We start from the raw sequence: 15,989 nt of genomic DNA on the forward strand, positions 1-15,989 counted from the left end.
TATCCATCCATCCACCCATCCATCCACTCATCCATCCATCCACTCATCCATCCATCCATCCACCCATCCATCCACTCATCCATCCATCCACTCATCCATGCATCCAGTGTGGTAATTGACAGAATGGGCTCTGGACCCAGATTGCCGATCTGGGTTGGAATCCAGGATCTGCGGCTTACTGGTTGCGTGAATATAGGCAAGTTAATTATGAGTCTTCTGTGTACCTCGATTTCTTCATCTATAAAATGGGACTAGTATTCTTACCTATTTCATGGGGCTGTTTTGGGGATTCGAGGCTGTAAGATTAAATGCTTAGAATAATGCCTGGCGCGGGGTAACTGTATGCAATCACACTAGCTAAGATTGTCAGCAATGAGCCATCTGGGACCTACGGTGCCAGCTACTTTGCTTTAAGAACTGGGGTGGAGGTGCTGTGCTGGGAGCGGATGGGACGCCTAATTAGGGGACACCTAATGCCTAGAGGAACGTTCTCAAAGAGAGGTCCAGAGATCTCCTATGGCAGAGCTCCCTAGTGAGTGTGGGTTGCTGCCCCTGCCCGCAAGCCCTCTGGCTGAAATCTCTAGGAGTGAGCCTGGACATCTCCATTTTTGCAAATTCCCCATGAGTCTTAGGCACACTGAAGTGTGAGTAGCAGCGGTCAAGTCTGGGAAACAAAGGCAGGGAGAGCTGACTGCAGTCCGTAGCCAAGTGAAAGGATGGAATTGCAGAAGCATTTGGGAAATGCTTGCCTGGACAACCTCGAGTCAGGAAAGGCTCTGAGTAGGAAGCAGCACCTTAGCAGGCCTTTAAACTAGAAGCAGATCCAGGGGGAGTGATGAGCTCACAGGTTGGGAGGGTGTTTGGGTCAGGGGGCCCTGCAGGACCAGAGCCGCAGAGATGTGAGAATTCCTGGCTTGGGGGAGGTAGAGAGGGAGCCTGATGAGGCTAGAAGGTGTTCTGCAAACTTTAGTGAAGGACCTCCTCCTCTGGTCCAGGCCCTGGGCTAGGTGCTGGGGGACAAGTGCCCTGCTTTTTCCAGAGTCTTCTGGCCCACAGGGAGATGGCCAGGATGCAGAGAGAGAGACAGGGGAGAGACTCAAAATGCAGTGAGAAGTCAGGTACCATCGGGCCCCCCACCCCAACAGACTCCTTTAACCTGGAGCCCTTCCCACCTGGGAGGCCCTGACCACATTCAGAACTGAGACATGCAGACCTGGGAAAGCGTGCAGAGCACAGGCCTGGGTTTGGAGCCATCCCTGGCTTGACAAAGCGTCATTTCATAAGGAAGTTGATGCGTGTTTGATGGGTTCATTGAATTAGCCAGTAAATACTTAAGTACCGCCCATGTGCAGAACGAGTGGTAGGCACTGAATTGGGGACGGGGTCAGGGGAGGGGATGAGAAGGGTAATAGGCAAGAAAATTAAATTCAAATCTTGGAGTCAGATCTGGGTTTGAATCCTGGCAATACCATAATCTCTCTGCGTTTCATTTGTTGGGTAAAGATGGTGATACCTTCTTACGGTATCAGGGTGCCAGGAAGAGGGAACCCCAACTCAAACCAACTTACACAGCAGAGAGAAACTGCTCTCATGTGGTATGAAGTCCAGAGGTAGGGCTGCCTCGCAGGATGGAAAATGTTTTCAGTGATTCAGTGATGCCTTTGTCCATTGCTATCCTCTGCATTGATTTTCCCTGAGGGCTGGGTCCCTCGTGGTCACACAGTGACTGCCAGGGGCCGGAGTGGGGGTGCATGGAAGGGGCCGCAGGCTTCCTTGGCCACATCCAGCAGGAAAGAGTGAGAGGTTCCCCAGCTGTGAATTCCAAGTCTGTTCAATCTCGTGGGCCCACATGAATCATACAATCACTGCTGAATCAATGCCAGTTGCCAAGAAATGCTGATAGGCTTAGACCAGCGGTTCTCAAACAACGGCATGAGTTAAAATCCTCTGGAAGGCATGTTAAGACAGATTGCTGGGCCCCAAGCCCAGAGAGTCTGGTGCATAGGTCCCGAGTGGGACCCAACAAAGTTGTGTTCCCCAGTTCCCAGATGATGCCCATGCTGCTGGTCTGGGGATCATACTTGGAGACCAGCGGCTTAAGCTCATCAGAATGGGGATGGGGTCCGAAGTTGGGCATGTTTGGATCATAAATATAGGAGTGGGGTGAGGAAGGTTGATAGGGAAATAAACGTATCACAGATGCTGGTAAACTACCAGCATCTTGTCGTGAAGATTGCATTTTACAAGACACACAAAGTGCTTGGCACTTAGTAGGCACTCCATAAATAATAATAGCTCTCCCCCTTGCCAAAGTGCACGTTTCCATTCCACTGCAATTCAGGAAATATTTTGAGTACCACCTGCCCCTGCCTCAGTGGACTTCTGGTTCAGAAAGAGACATTTTAACAAACAAACTACTATTCCAAGGCACTCAGTGTTAAAAGCCTCAGAGGAGGAAGACTATGGTAGAGACAGAGGTAGTTAGGGAAGACTTCCTGGAGGAGGGAGCAAGATAGGGAGCAAAAACGTGGCTTCTCAGCCCTGGCATCTTGCAGAGGGGGCTCTGTCCATTCTCCAGTCCCTCTCAAATGTGCCTTTGACCTTGCCTCCCCCTCTGGAGACACCACCACTGGGAAGTTTTTGAGTGGGTTTGGGGAGGCGTATGTGGGAACAGCTGTAGAGTGATGGAAGGTGTGGTTTCCTTTGTCCTCTGCCCCCCACCCCAGGTTCATTTGGCGGACAGTGACGCCACAGAACAAGCCCATGGGGCCCTTGCTGGTAGCCACATTCTGGCCTGAGCTCCCAGAGAAGATCGATGCCGTGTACGAGGCCCCACAGGAGGAGAAAGCTGTGTTCTTTGCAGGTGTGTGGGAAGGGCTCTGCCTCGCCCTCAGCTTCCCAGGGCTCTGCACCAGGGTTCCTGTGCACCTATGCATGCTCCCTGTCCTTTCTGGATCTGTTCTCTCAGTCATTAGTTCCGGAAGCATGGGCTTCAGGGAGAAGGGCTCAGACACCCAGCATCAAACAGCACTAGCCCACGGAGTGAATGTTCCATTACATTTTAATTTTCAATCCTTCCAACTCCTCTTCTAGAAGTAAAATCACTGTTCAGTGGAGCATCTCTTACACTTTTCCAGTACTAGAGCCTTCGGCAGACAGCGATTTTAGCTGGAACTTTTTAAAAGGTCGTGTCATTTTTAACATTTAAAGTGAATTTATTTCCAAAAAATAAATGTCTTTCTATGGATTATAAGATAAATTCCTCGAAAGCAAAGAAGGAATAAATAATAGTACGGGAAATCTCTGTAAGTGGTAAAAACAACCAAGGTAGGGTCCTGTGGCCAACATTAGGAAACCCTACTCACCCGGGTCTCATGGGAACCTACCGTGTTACAGGGGTCCAGGCCCTGACTTCACGGAGCTCATAAGCTAGCAGAGGAGAAGGAAAAGCAGGCTTTTAAGAGGAAATGCAGTAAGGCTGTGGCTGGGGAGGGAGAACCCACAGGAGCCTGCCCTGGTCTGAGACGTGGGCCCAAAGGCTCGGCAGCATGACAGGTACGCGTTCCCCAGCCAGCTTCCCATGTCCTCCATCCCAGAGGGGTCCTGGACTGTGGTGCCAGTTAGGAGAAGGTCTCATGTCAGGGGTGACACTTAGGATACGTGGCTTGGTGCACGAGCGAGGGCTGGAGGCACCCCACTGCCCCCACTTACCTCCTCGGCCAGATAAGCAGTTTGTAAAACCATATATGGGAGACCAGATTCTGAGCACTGAACCGGAAGTGAGCAAGACCCTGTGTCCCCATTAAGAATGGCCACAGCGGGGCCCCCGGCAGTCAGACGACGGAAGGAACAGGCCAGGCTGAGGGATTGCAGCTCGAGGAACCAACACAACCTTTGCTTCCGCCCCAGGGAATGAATACTGGGTCTATTCAGCCAGTACCCTGGAGCGAGGGTACCCCAAGCCACTGACCAGCCTGGGGCTTCCCCCTGATGTTCAGCGTGTGGACGCGGCCTTTAACTGGAGCAAGAACAAGAAGACCTACATCTTCGCTGGAGACAAGTTCTGGAGGTGAGGGGTGGGCGGGGAGGGCGCCGAGGCAGGGGGCGGGGCAGTCGAAACGAGGTCGGTGCGGCCAGTGTGCAGACCTGGAGAAGATGCTCTGTGGTTTCCAGCTTCCTGCGTTAGGGTCGGCGGTTTGGGGCCTCAGATACCCCCTCTCTGACCTCTAACTTGACAGGGCTGCAGGCCCTCTGAGAGGTCCCCGAAGGATGAACAGCACACTGCTGGTACGGGGCTGGTCGGAACCTCCTTTCCTTTTCCAAAGGCTTTGGATAGGGCCCACGTCTGCCTGGTCTGGAGCTTTCCATTTGGGGGTGACTCGCTGCAGAAAGGGATAATAAAAATAAGTCTAACAGCTGCTACTTCTGACTCTATACGCCAGATGCTATGTCAAGGGCTTTATGAGATCATTTATAGTATTGTTACTAATTATTATACTAATAGTATTGTTACTATTATTTCCATTTTGCAGTTGAGCCAACTGGAGTTCAGAGAGGTTAGGTGTCTAGCTTAAAGTCACCCAGCCACATCATGGCGGGCTGGGATTTGAACTTTGGAATTCTGGCTCCCAGAGAACATGCTATTTATTCTTTACTGTCCAATACTGTACCTAAGATAGCAGGGTCCTCTGAAATAGCGGTGGTGAAGGCGGGGGGAGGGCAGAGGACGAAATACGATGAAGACAGAGATGGGTGCACCAGCTGCCTGCAGGAACATCCAAATTGGGCGAAGCAGCTGGTGTGTCTGGTGTGTCTGCCACAGCCGCAGTGTCTGTGGGTGCAGACTGGCAGGGGGGCCAGTTCAGAAGCAGGTAGCTCCCTGCTCTAGGTCATCAAAAGGGAAAGGTTCAATTCCAAGAGGCCACGGTCAGGGCTACGGGTCAGGGAGCCCGATATCCAAGAAGGGTCAGTGAAAGGCCGCCCAGACTTCCGGAGTTTGATTATGATTCTTCACATTTCCCAGACAAGGAAACGGTGGCCCGAAGAAATTCAATAACACGGTCTATGTTACTTAAATGCAAGTGTGTTGACCCCAGAGCCAGGAGGATGACCGCATCTCCTGTGCCCTAACCCCACGCTCCTCCCCGGTACCCTCAGGGTCATTCGGTTAGTGGGAAGGGGTGGGGGGAGCAGGGGCTGGTTCCTGCATTCCTCCTGTGGCTGCCTCTGGTGGGGCCTTTGTCTGCCATTCCTGGAACAGTCCAGCTTCCCTCCCAGGCCTCTCTCTTCTCCCCCTTCCCTGCGCCCCTCCACCCCCGCCCCCAGCTGCCCTGCATTCAGAAGCTGTTTGCCGGTGTCAGAGAGGAATTCCAGACATATTGCTAAGACACTTAGCAACTCAAGCTGATGGATATCTCAAGCCTCAAGAAAGAACACAGTCAGCCAGGAAAGCTCGGAGCGGGCTTTCCGCCCACAGGCTCCGGAACAATCCTGAGCACAAGCACATACTACAAATGGCCTTTCTGCACGCACGGTAGGCGCCCTGAATCCCCTCTCCAAATCTTAGAATGAGGACAGTGGGACACACAAAAACGTGGATCTCAGAATTCGATCATAAAGACGGGTGTCTATGGCTCATGGTGTTAGAAGGACTTCTCTAATCTCCCTCCAGTGCCTCCTGGGGGATTGGTAAACCACACAGGACAGATGGGGTCATGTGTGAACGCAAGGGTGTGCACGTACGTGGGCACTCGGGCTGTGCTGGTGCTTTGCTGGGTTTCGGGGAGAGTTACCTGCTTCCCGGTCCCTTTCTGCAACAAGCCCACCTTCCCAAGTCCTGGTGGCCCTGCTTTAGGTCAGCGACACTTATTTAAAAGCAGCCGAGCCGAAGGCCTTACTGGATGCTCTGGACTGGGTTTCCAGAAGAGGCAGATGTGTCTCCCAGAAGAGGTGGTTGATGAACTTGACACTGTTACTGGAGCTGAGTCTGCAGAGGGCCCAGAGGAGAAGGACAGAGAGCCCCCGATGACAGAAGACAAGCGTCTGTCTCCAGCCTGGCATCTCCCTTATGCCAGGGAGTACTCAGCTTCTGCTTCTGGAAGCTTCCACTAAACCCACCGACATCCACTCAGCATCCCCTTTGTCCCAGGCACTTAGCTGGGTGCCGGAAGGCAGTGGTCAAGACATAGTCACACTTTAACTTGTGGAGCTTAAGCGAGAATGCGGGAAATAGACATAGGTGCATTTCACCTTTATTTCTTATTTAAGGTAGATACTATTCTTAGCCCCGTTTTTCAGGTTTAGAAACTGAGGCTGAAGTGTCTCAAGGATACACACCTGTGGAAAAGTTGAGATGCAGGTGTCTGTGTTCTTAACACCTGCTCTACACTGCCAATTCCTGCAGCTGCAGGGAAATACAGGGTGTCACAGAGAAAGAATTTTTTTTTTTTTAAGATTTTATTTATTTATTTGAAAGAGAGAGTAAGAGAGCATGAGCAGGGGGAAGAAGGAGAAGCAGGCTCCCTGTTGAGCAAGGAGCCCAATGCTGGGCTCAATCCCAGGACCCTGAGATCATGACGTGAGCCAAAGGCAGACTCTTAACCGACTGAGCCATCCAGGCGCCCCAAAAGAAACCCTTTAAAAGACAGCCAGCAGGAAACACTGTAGGAACCTGGGGACAGAGCTAAACGAAGAGCTCCAGATCCCTGCAAAGGCAGCACCTTCTGATGCCATGATGCTGTGTTCTTCCCCGAGAAACAGAACTTGGAACCAAATCAGTTCACTTCTCTAAGCCTTCGTTTCTGCATCCCTAAAATGGGATTGCTTCCTGCCTTGCCTGCCCTCTGCGGGCAGACTGGACACTAGCAGAAGACACATAGCTCCGAGCGGGGGCATCAGGGAAGGTGACGTGGGTGGAGTGCTGGGACTCTGAGATGCCCACTTGAGTTTGGGATGCCAGGTCACGAGGAAGCATGTTAGGTTTTGCAAGCAGCCTAAATGATGCAGAAGGGAAGGCTTTTCTGGCCGTTCTCGGGGTGATGGGGAAGGGCGGGCCTCCCACCCCCTCTCCCACCGAGGAGAGGGGGAAGCAAAGCCCCCCTGTAGAAGGGAACCTACAGGGGACATTGTTGTTGGTGTCTCGGGTCAGGGTGATCGGGCTGGCCGTGGGGACGGGGACCCACTCTGAGGCACGGCCGAGGAAAGCCTGGCTGTCACCCGAGCATCATTCAAACACAGGTCCGTCTAGACAATGAGCTCCTCAAGGCCAGGACTTTATCTTGACTAATGCAGTAACCACAGGCAGACAGTGGGGGAGCTCATTAAATATTTAGCGAACAATGGATAGGTCCCTTTAGCAAAGGAACCAAAGGGACCCCAGCATTTAAAAAATTCTCCAAAATGAAAAAGGTGGCGGCATAGCCAGAAAGAAAACTCTGCCAGCTAATACTCAAGGTATTTAGCTGCGTAACAGGCACAGCCCAGCATAACTACTCACCCTGGTAGCTGCAGCAGGGACAGGGGTGGTGGGAGGCCCGCCCTGTGACTAACAGGGCTTAGGTTCCCGAACCACCTTGCCCTGTAACCACCCCTGGCCATCCCGGGTGAGATCATCTCCTGGGATGGGGACTGTCACCTCCACCTGATGGATAAAGCAGCAACAGTTTGTCCAAGCCTTCAGTCTCTCAGTGAAAGAATAATGAGGCTGGAACCCGTCCTTGGGCTCCTAGTCCAGTGCTCCTCATACTGCAGCAGGGATCAAGTTTGGAAAGGGACTAACATTTCCCAAATACCTACGAAGTACCAGACATGGAGACAGACACTTTGCCTATGTTCTCTCATTTGCTATGTTAATTAAATACATTAACTACAGCCCCATTTTACAGTTGGTAAAGTAGAGGCTCAGAGAGCAGCTCACAGCCCTGGAGTCAGACAGGCCTGGGTTGGATTACCACTTGGAAGCTGGGTGCCCTTTCGAAGTCTCTGGTCTGTGAAATGGATATTACGGTAATAACTGTGTCCTGGGATTGTCACAGGATTGACTGAGAAAGTATATGGAAAGCGGTTAGCACATTGCTTTACACGTTAGCAATAATCACAAGACTGCTTTTATGGGACTGTTGAAGGTCATGTAATTAGTGAGTAGTGGAGTCGGGATCCAGACCCCAGTCTGACTCTCTGACCTTCCACTGCAGCCGGCTGCCTCCCTGCAGGGCTAGGTCTGATTTCCCAGGCTCAGCCAGGAACTGGCTGCTGGGCCCTCCCAGCCAGGTTTGGAGAAGGGCTGGCCTTTAGGGAGGCCCCATGGGTTCCTCATATCCGTTTCCTTGCAGATACAATGAAGTCAAGAAGAAGATGGATCCCGGCTTCCCCAAGCTCATCGCCGATGCCTGGAACGCCATCCCAGATAACCTGGACGCCGTGGTGGACCTGCAGGGCGGTGGTGAGTTGCCCGAGCCCCTGTCCGCTTTCTAGGACGTGCCTCCCTGCCCCCAGCCAGGGCCCAGCTCCTCCCAAGCACACACTCCCTCATTGTGCAGGGAGACAGGCGGTGCTCAGGGGGGAAAAACAAACCAGCCCCTTCAGCCCAGTGCTGGGAAGGCATCCAGACCCCTGACCTCCGCTCACTCAGCCGGCTCCAGGCAGTAAGACCCAGAAAGGCCCATCACAGCTGCAGGGCCTGGAGCCAGGAAAGGGAAAGGCAGGAGGCCTGCTGGAACAGGAAACGCGGGCTCTGTGCCCTGGATTCATTCTGGGGTTTGGTCCAGGCCCTTTCAGGTTCCATAGGAGGCCTTGTGACTGCTTCTCATTAGCAGAACGATGGCTCCATTTGAGACAGGACAGACTTTGTCGTGCCCTGCTGCTGATGTGGCAAAGATCTCCCACTCACCTCCATGTGCCCCTGGTCCCTCACTGAGTAAAACACAACCAGTATCGGCAAGGGATAGCATTTGGAGTTTGCAAAACATCTTCCTGGGGAGGCTTCTGTGAGGTCTGCAGGGGTCTGGAAAGGGGTCCCAGTTTGGCCTTCTTAGAAGAGGTTGCATTTAAATTCCTCAAGGATTTCTTTTGAGCCCCTCTGCTACGCGAAGCCCATGGCCCTAACTTCCGGTGGTAAAAGGTCTCACACGTTCGAGAAAGACCTGTGTATGATCTAGAGGGGGCTGGGTTAGGGATTATCTTCAAGAATAAACATTTAAGGAGCACCTACTAGGTACAGGGATTTTCAAGGAATTAAATGGGGTCATGTATGTCAGGGGTCCCACATTTTCAAGTCCGTGGGGGCCAGGCCAGTAGCGCCAATGAGCGAGGCAGGCAGGCAGACAGGGGTCTGTGGCAAACCAGAAGGCACATGGGTTATTTACAATCACCTGCATCTCCTGGTTGCTGCAGGAAAGGTGGGGATGGGGGGGGGGGGGGGGAGCGTGCCGTTAAGATATTCTAGCTGTTTTAAAAGGAGGTGAGAAATGTATATTTTCATGTAAAATTTCCAGATGTTTTTGGGTTGGCAGCTTACTCAGAATTCAGAACAAAACAAAACAAAAGCCTTTTGGTGTGAGCCAAATTCAACCAATCTGTAGGCCAGACCGAGCTAGAAGCCTCCTGGTGTTCCACATCTGGTCTCTGGGAAGTGCTTCGTCTGTGCCCGTGCTCGGTGGAGTGTTGTTATTTATATTTATAATAGCACATATTATCTCATTTAATCCTTGCCACAAGCTCGAAGAGGTTGGTATCTTTAGTCCCATCTTCAAGATGAAGAAACAGGGATTCCGAACACTTACTTCCACAGCCGTTCCCCTTCTACTGCTCTCCAAGGGATCTTCTCTGGTTGAAAAGCTTGTTCCTTATGGCAGGTGACTCTCCAAGCTCCCGGGAACCTTCCATGTCTCAGGACACGGTGGTGACAGCCTCTCCTCTTTCTCCTGCCAGGTCACAGCTACTTCTTCAAGGGTGCCTATTACCTGAAGTTAGAGAACCAGAGTCTGAAGAGTGTGAAATTCGGAAGCATCAAAACCGACTGGCTGGGCTGCTGAGCAGGCTGTGTCTCCCTGCCCTGCCCCTCCAACATCTGCCGACCGAGCCCTGAAGCCAGGGAAGGACCCGGATGGTCTGGCAGCCTTCAGCTCTGTACTTAACCAGTGTGCTCACCCCTTCCTAGTAATTTAAGGTTCTGGAGAGTGGCTCTGCTCTGTGCCCAAGGAACGGTGCTGATTGTCCCCCTCCCAGCTGCCTTCACCTCCCCACTCCGTATCCCACCAGCCCTCCAAAGCCACCCCCAAAGAGATGCTTTGATGTTCTCAATGCAGCCCTGCCCTGGGCTTCCCTGGTGCTCCCACACTTCAGGCTCTCCCCGCCGGCCACGACTTTCTGTGGCTGACAGCACCCTCAGAGCCAACAGACAGAGACTGTCTCAAGAGGGCACTGGTGGCCCGACAGCCCGGCCTGGCAGTGGGGCAGTGGGATGGGGACATGGTCCCGCGGCCGCCCCACACACCTGGCTTCTCACTGCTGGCTGCCTTAGGAAACTCTCCTACCTTAGCAGATCGCTTTGTACGCACTTTGTTCTTTTCTTTCAGTTTTTATTTTTCCACTTTGATGTTGTATTTCTTGACAGAAGGACTCAGGTTGTCTGAAGTCACTCCACGAGGCATCTCAGCCCACTGTCGGGATGGTTCTCTCATTCGCTCTATTTAGTACGTCCCTAACCCATCACTTCCTCCACTGGCTGGAGGAAACCCCTCTCAGCCCCGTCCCCACTTCCCTTCAACAGTTCCCCATGGGAAATGTCAATGAGTATGAATAAAGACACCAACTGCGTGGCAGTGTTTGTGGGTTGTTTTGTTTTGCTTTGTTTTTTGCGGAGTCTAGAGAGGGTGGAGGATAACAGTGTAAAAAGTTTACATCTCTGCTCCCTCTGGAGCTCAGGTGATCTTTGCTGCAAAGGCCAGAGCTGCCAGAATAAATAGCAAGAGACCCTCCGAGTGGGGTAGCTAGACTCCCTCTGTCCTGTGGAAAGAGCATTGAGATAGGGGTTCTGTCACTTTGCTGGCAGGGTCTCGTTCAAGGCTCCCTGCCTTTTTGAGTCTCTGTTTCTTCGCTGACAAGAACGCCAGTTCTAACACTGCTACTACTGTGAACAATAGTAACATCCCTTCCATCAATAGAACGCTTACTCTGTGCCAGGCCCTTGATGTGCCTCACTTGGTTTAATCTTTATGACAACCTAAAGAGGGGGAAGCTATGATCCCCTTCTCTGGAAATCCCGGAGCTGCTGGGATAACAAGTTGAAGGCCCAGGATTATTTCAGAGCCCCCTTCTGGCTTTAATTAGACTTATTGCTTCAGGCCTCTCATGGTGGGGCTGGTGGGGAAGGGGACAAGGAGTAGACACGACTCTCTGCGGGTGACCTTAGTGGGCCAAGAGTTGTCTTTTCTCCTCCCTGTGGCTTGCCCCATGGCTCAGGTCCTTGAAGGTCCTAAAGAAATAGTCTTCGGTGCAAGTTTCTGGCTAAAGAGCCATATGGGACTGCCAGCCCCTATTTGAAGACCCCCAAGGCTTATATTGTGACTGTAATACGCTATTATTAATCTATTAATACACAATTATTAACAATTTAAAAAATTGCTTCTGCAACCCTGTGGCATAGACATTAATCTTGCCCCATGCTTCGATGAGAGTACAGGCTCGGAGAGGTTAATCAAGGAGCTGCAAGCCACACATTTCTCTGGTGGGGTTGGAAGATTTTGAGATTCTGCAGTAGCTGAGTATGAAGCATCGCTGAGCCAGGGCCCAGATTCCGATTCTCACCATGCCCTCCAGCCTGATGTGAGCAGTTGACCTGTAACTGCAAATCATTCCCCATCTTCAGCCTCTGCTTCTCAGCACTCAGGGCTTGACCTGCTGACCTCGGGCTTATCTTACCCAGCCCCCTCCCCCCATCCATCTACGTCCAGATAGGCCCCTGAACTTCCTCAGGGTGAAATGGAGTCACAGCCCAAATCATTTCCCTTTTCGGGGCCAGGTTCCTCATCAAATGTGGAAGGCAAAAGTTGTTTCTGCCTTTTTCTAGTAACAGCATTGGGAAAGCTCAGTTTTCCTTTGGACAGCCAGGATCAGTCCATGTTTTGAGGGGAAGATTCCACCCCAGGTACCAATCTCTCCGTTGTCAAGGCTCTTTCAGCTGTAAATCTGAGTTCTGTACATCCCCATGTTACAGAAGGGGCCAATTGAGGCTCATGGAGACATCGATTTAGCCAAGGTCAGCCACAGAGCCCAGAAAAGGGATTGGTACTCTAGGTGAGCATGACCCTCAAGCAGAGAACTCTGCCTAAACTGTCACTGGGGGTGCCCTGCTCTGAGGGAGAAAGTCACCTCCAGGGGGCGGAGCTATATGACCAAAGAGGAAGAGCCCATACCTTAAGGGGTGTGGCTAGCGCTCAGAGGGTGGAGCCAGGCCGGAGCGCCCGGAGTCAGAAGGGTGGGGCGAGACCGGACTGTGTCTAGGTGACTCGCGCCTGCGCGGAGCGCCCGCAGCACCGCCGCGGGCTGGGACTCCGGAGAAGCTTCCCCTGGGTCTCCCGGGGCGCTAACTCCCGTGTTTCGCATCCGTCGCTGGGTCCGGTCGGACGGCCCGGCTGGGCCATGAGCCAGTGTGCGGAGGCGGCGGCGGTGGCGGCCACCGTGCCGGGCGCGGGCATGGGGAAAGCCGAGCTGCGGCCGCCTATGGTGCCCCGCCAGGCGTCCTTCTTCCCGCCGCCTGTGCCCAACCCTTTCGTGCAGGAGACGCGGATGGGCGCCGCGAGATGTCTCCAGGTGAGAGCGTGGGCCAGGGGAGGGGCGTGGGTCTGACGGTGGAGGCGGACGCAGGTGAGAGATGTGGGACCGAAAGAGGAGGGAGATCCGGAGAGGGATGTGGGTCTGAAAGAGGAGGCAGATCCAGGGGAGGGGTGGAGTCAGTCTAGGAGGTGAAGAGTCTAGGAGGTGGAGGTCTGGAATTAGAACAGGTAAGGCTGGGATGATCTAGCTGAGAAGGAAATCAGAGTCTAGGAAAAGGGATAATGTGGGTCAACTTAAGGTGTTCAGAAGTCTTCATCCTGATTCGGTCCTGAATCAGTCTTCACTCAAATGCTTCTAGATTCAACACTTCTCCAAACTTTCTTCCACTGTTAAAAACTGCTGAATACAAAAAGGAAGTTTCCTTTTCTTTCCTTTTTCTTGTAAAACGTTCTTTTACCATTAACAGTTACAATTGGGTCTGTGGACTTCCTCTTTGGTGCAGTTAGCGATCAAAGAACAAGATAGAGTGTGCAAGCTACGTTTGTCCTGTGTGCTCTGCATGAAAAAAGAGGTTTTGATGTTGTCCTGTCCATCTCACGTATTTCTTTACTTTAGATTGGAAATCGTGTTATTTTTGCATAGCCCACTTATATGCACTGAGACTTGTCCCCCGCAGTGGGTTACAGTAATGTTAAATGGGTGTCTGTTGCAGAAGAGTGTGAGAGAGGAAGAGGAAGATAATGTAGTAATACCTCTTTGTAAAGAAACTAAATGTTTAAAAATTTAATCTTCATGTCTTTAAATGGACAGATGCCCCCTTTGTATCTTAAAACTTCTGAAAGATTTGTAAATACATGGACTATCACTCAAGATTAATTTTAGTCTAATTTGGTTAAAGTAATCATTCTTAAATGTAAATATGTCTATTTGGCTTCATATTTTGGCGAGAGGACCAAAGTGGTATATTTATAATGAGACTAATTGTTGGTGTTGGTTTTCTTTTTCTTTTCTTTTCTTTCTTTTTTTTTTTTTTTTTATAGCATGGCCTGTTACTTTTTGGAGAGCACTTTCGCATAGCTTTACGAGAGCTATAGTATAATGGAAAGATCACTAGTCATAAGTCAGGAAACCTTCTCAGGCTGTGCTGTTTATCAGTTCGTTATATGACTTTGGCCAAGTCACTTAACTTCTTTGAACTTCACTTTTCTTATTTATTAAATTGAAATAGTCTTACACCAAAAAGGGGTTAAAATTAAGTGAGAAAATGTGAGAAAGAATCTGGACTGTTCGGTGATTTTAATATTGATAGTTATGCTATACTATGTTGCCTACAAATCTTAAACTGTATTTAAAATTTACAATTTGTATTAAATGGAATTGAATAGGTCTAGGTTTTTTTTGTTTTGTGTTGTTTTGTTTTTAATTAAAAATGTAGACCAGAGATGGCTACAACAATGGCTTGAACATCTACGCAAAAGGAAGATTTAACCAGACATGATTGAAAAACAGTATTGTCTGTATTATCAAGTTTAAAAGATCGATATGCTTTCACTTAAGTAAGACTTACTGTGATCAATTCAGACTAAATTTAACCTTGAATAATGATCAATATCTTGCTTAAGGGCTATTGTCACTTTTGTATCTCCTTGTAGGACTTAGCTTTGCCCTTCCCCTTCTCTTTTTGACAATTTAAGGTCCTGCTGCTTAGTAGCATGGAAACAAGTAGCCTAGCTTTCATTTCCTCAATAGAATATGGAATTGAAATAAGTGTTTGGTAGTAATTGTGGGTCATTTATCATACCAAAAGTATTTGTTAAATATCATTGTGTACCAAGCACAATGCTAATTTCTGGAGATACAGCAGTGGATAAGAGAAACAAGAACTCTGCCTATGAAGAAAATCCAGAGAAGAAGATTACATTAACAGAGTGTTGAAAGAAGGCCTCCCTCCAAAGATGATGCCTTACCAAATGAGAATATGATGGGGAATCCTCTTATTTTGTCAAAGAGTTAATCAAAGTTGGTTTATTTACTGTTAAATACTATTATTTGTTGCAGACCTGGAAATGGCACACAAAAAATTAGCCCAATATTTGACAACTTAATTAAGGTGTTCATTCACATTTTAAATGTGAGTTAGCTTATGTGAATATACTATAACCTCATTCTAACTCTATCTTCAGGATCTATGCTATGGCCCTTTCTTACAGTAAAGATTATTTCTAGGTCATTTGTAAGGCTGTTTGCAAGGCTTATTTGACCTGCCTTGGAGGGTACCCACTGCAGTCTTTTCTCTGGGGGTGTTTGCCAAAACAACCAGAGGCAATTGCTGAACGTGACAGCTACCTGAGGCAGTGACTAATGATTGGAGCAAACAATAGGCTTAACCAAACAGCTTGCAAGAAGAAGTAAGGGAATGAGATGCCCATAAGGGTTTGACATATTCATGGGAATCTAGAAGGGTATCTACATGTATAGGTCTGTGTGTATTCCCATCAACAACAAAAGACTATCCTAAGCTCTCATCTCTACCTAACCATCAGGCTTTGTACAAAGAGGAGGTAAAAGCTAAGGCAGAGCTGTGGACTTCCACTTGGCTGTGTGTTGAAGGTGTGTTCCAACATGTGCACAGAGACTCTTCACAAACATTGAGGAACTTACTGATTCCAGGCACTGAAGGAAATCTTATTTAATATTAGCTGACTCCCAAACCAATTGGTCAGAGACTTCAGTAGCCACACAGGACACATGACAAAGAATACATCCTTTATAGAATTACATCATAACAGTTAATGAACAAGCAAATAACAACAACAGATAGCAATAACAATGCACCTTGGTGATGGAAGAGAATCTGATTTTCAGAGTTGTTACATTATTTTAAATGTTTGGTTTTCAACAAAAAAATTGCAAAATATGCAACAAACAATAAAGTATGTCCCATAATAGCAGTCAATAAAAACTGTCTCCAAGGGATCCCAGATGTTGGACCTACTATCCAAAAATTTTAAGTCAAATATTTTAAATATGTTCAAATAACGAAAGGAAAAAAAAAACATGTGAAAAGAACTAAAGGAAAATATGAGACAGTGAATCACCAAATAGAGATGATCAGTAGAGATAGAAATTATTTAAATTATTTTAAAAAGAACCAGAAAGAAGTACAATAACTGAAATGAAAAATTCACTAGAGGGACTCAACAGCAGACTTGAGC

The 15,989-nt window shown here is 49.5% G+C and overlaps 2 protein-coding genes across 2 annotated transcripts in view; both read left to right on the top strand.

Moving 5' to 3' along the window:
• MMP2 (matrix metallopeptidase 2) overlaps positions 1-10,823 on the top strand; it is a 24,997-nt gene extending 14,174 nt beyond the window's left edge. Inside the window, exons 10-13 of the mRNA XM_059381435.1 lie at positions 2,727-2,863; positions 3,910-4,069; positions 8,331-8,440; positions 9,928-10,823. Of these exons, the coding sequence (XP_059237418.1) occupies positions 2,727-2,863; positions 3,910-4,069; positions 8,331-8,440; positions 9,928-10,031 (511 nt within the window). The 3' untranslated portion in view covers positions 10,032-10,823. The remainder of the gene's footprint in view (positions 1-2,726; positions 2,864-3,909; positions 4,070-8,330; positions 8,441-9,927) is intronic.
• Positions 10,824-12,487: 1,664 nt separating this feature from the next.
• Positions 12,488-15,989, top strand: part of LPCAT2 (lysophosphatidylcholine acyltransferase 2) — a 64,429-nt gene continuing 60,927 nt past the window's right edge. Inside the window, exon 1 of the mRNA XM_059382034.1 lies at positions 12,488-12,810. Coding sequence (XP_059238017.1) covers positions 12,640-12,810 — 171 coding nt within the window. The 5' untranslated portion in view covers positions 12,488-12,639. The remainder of the gene's footprint in view (positions 12,811-15,989) is intronic.

Source organism: Mustela nigripes, chromosome 17 (genome assembly GCF_022355385.1).
Source record: "Mustela nigripes isolate SB6536 chromosome 17, MUSNIG.SB6536, whole genome shotgun sequence".
Lineage (NCBI taxonomy): Eukaryota > Metazoa > Chordata > Mammalia > Carnivora > Mustelidae > Mustela > Mustela nigripes.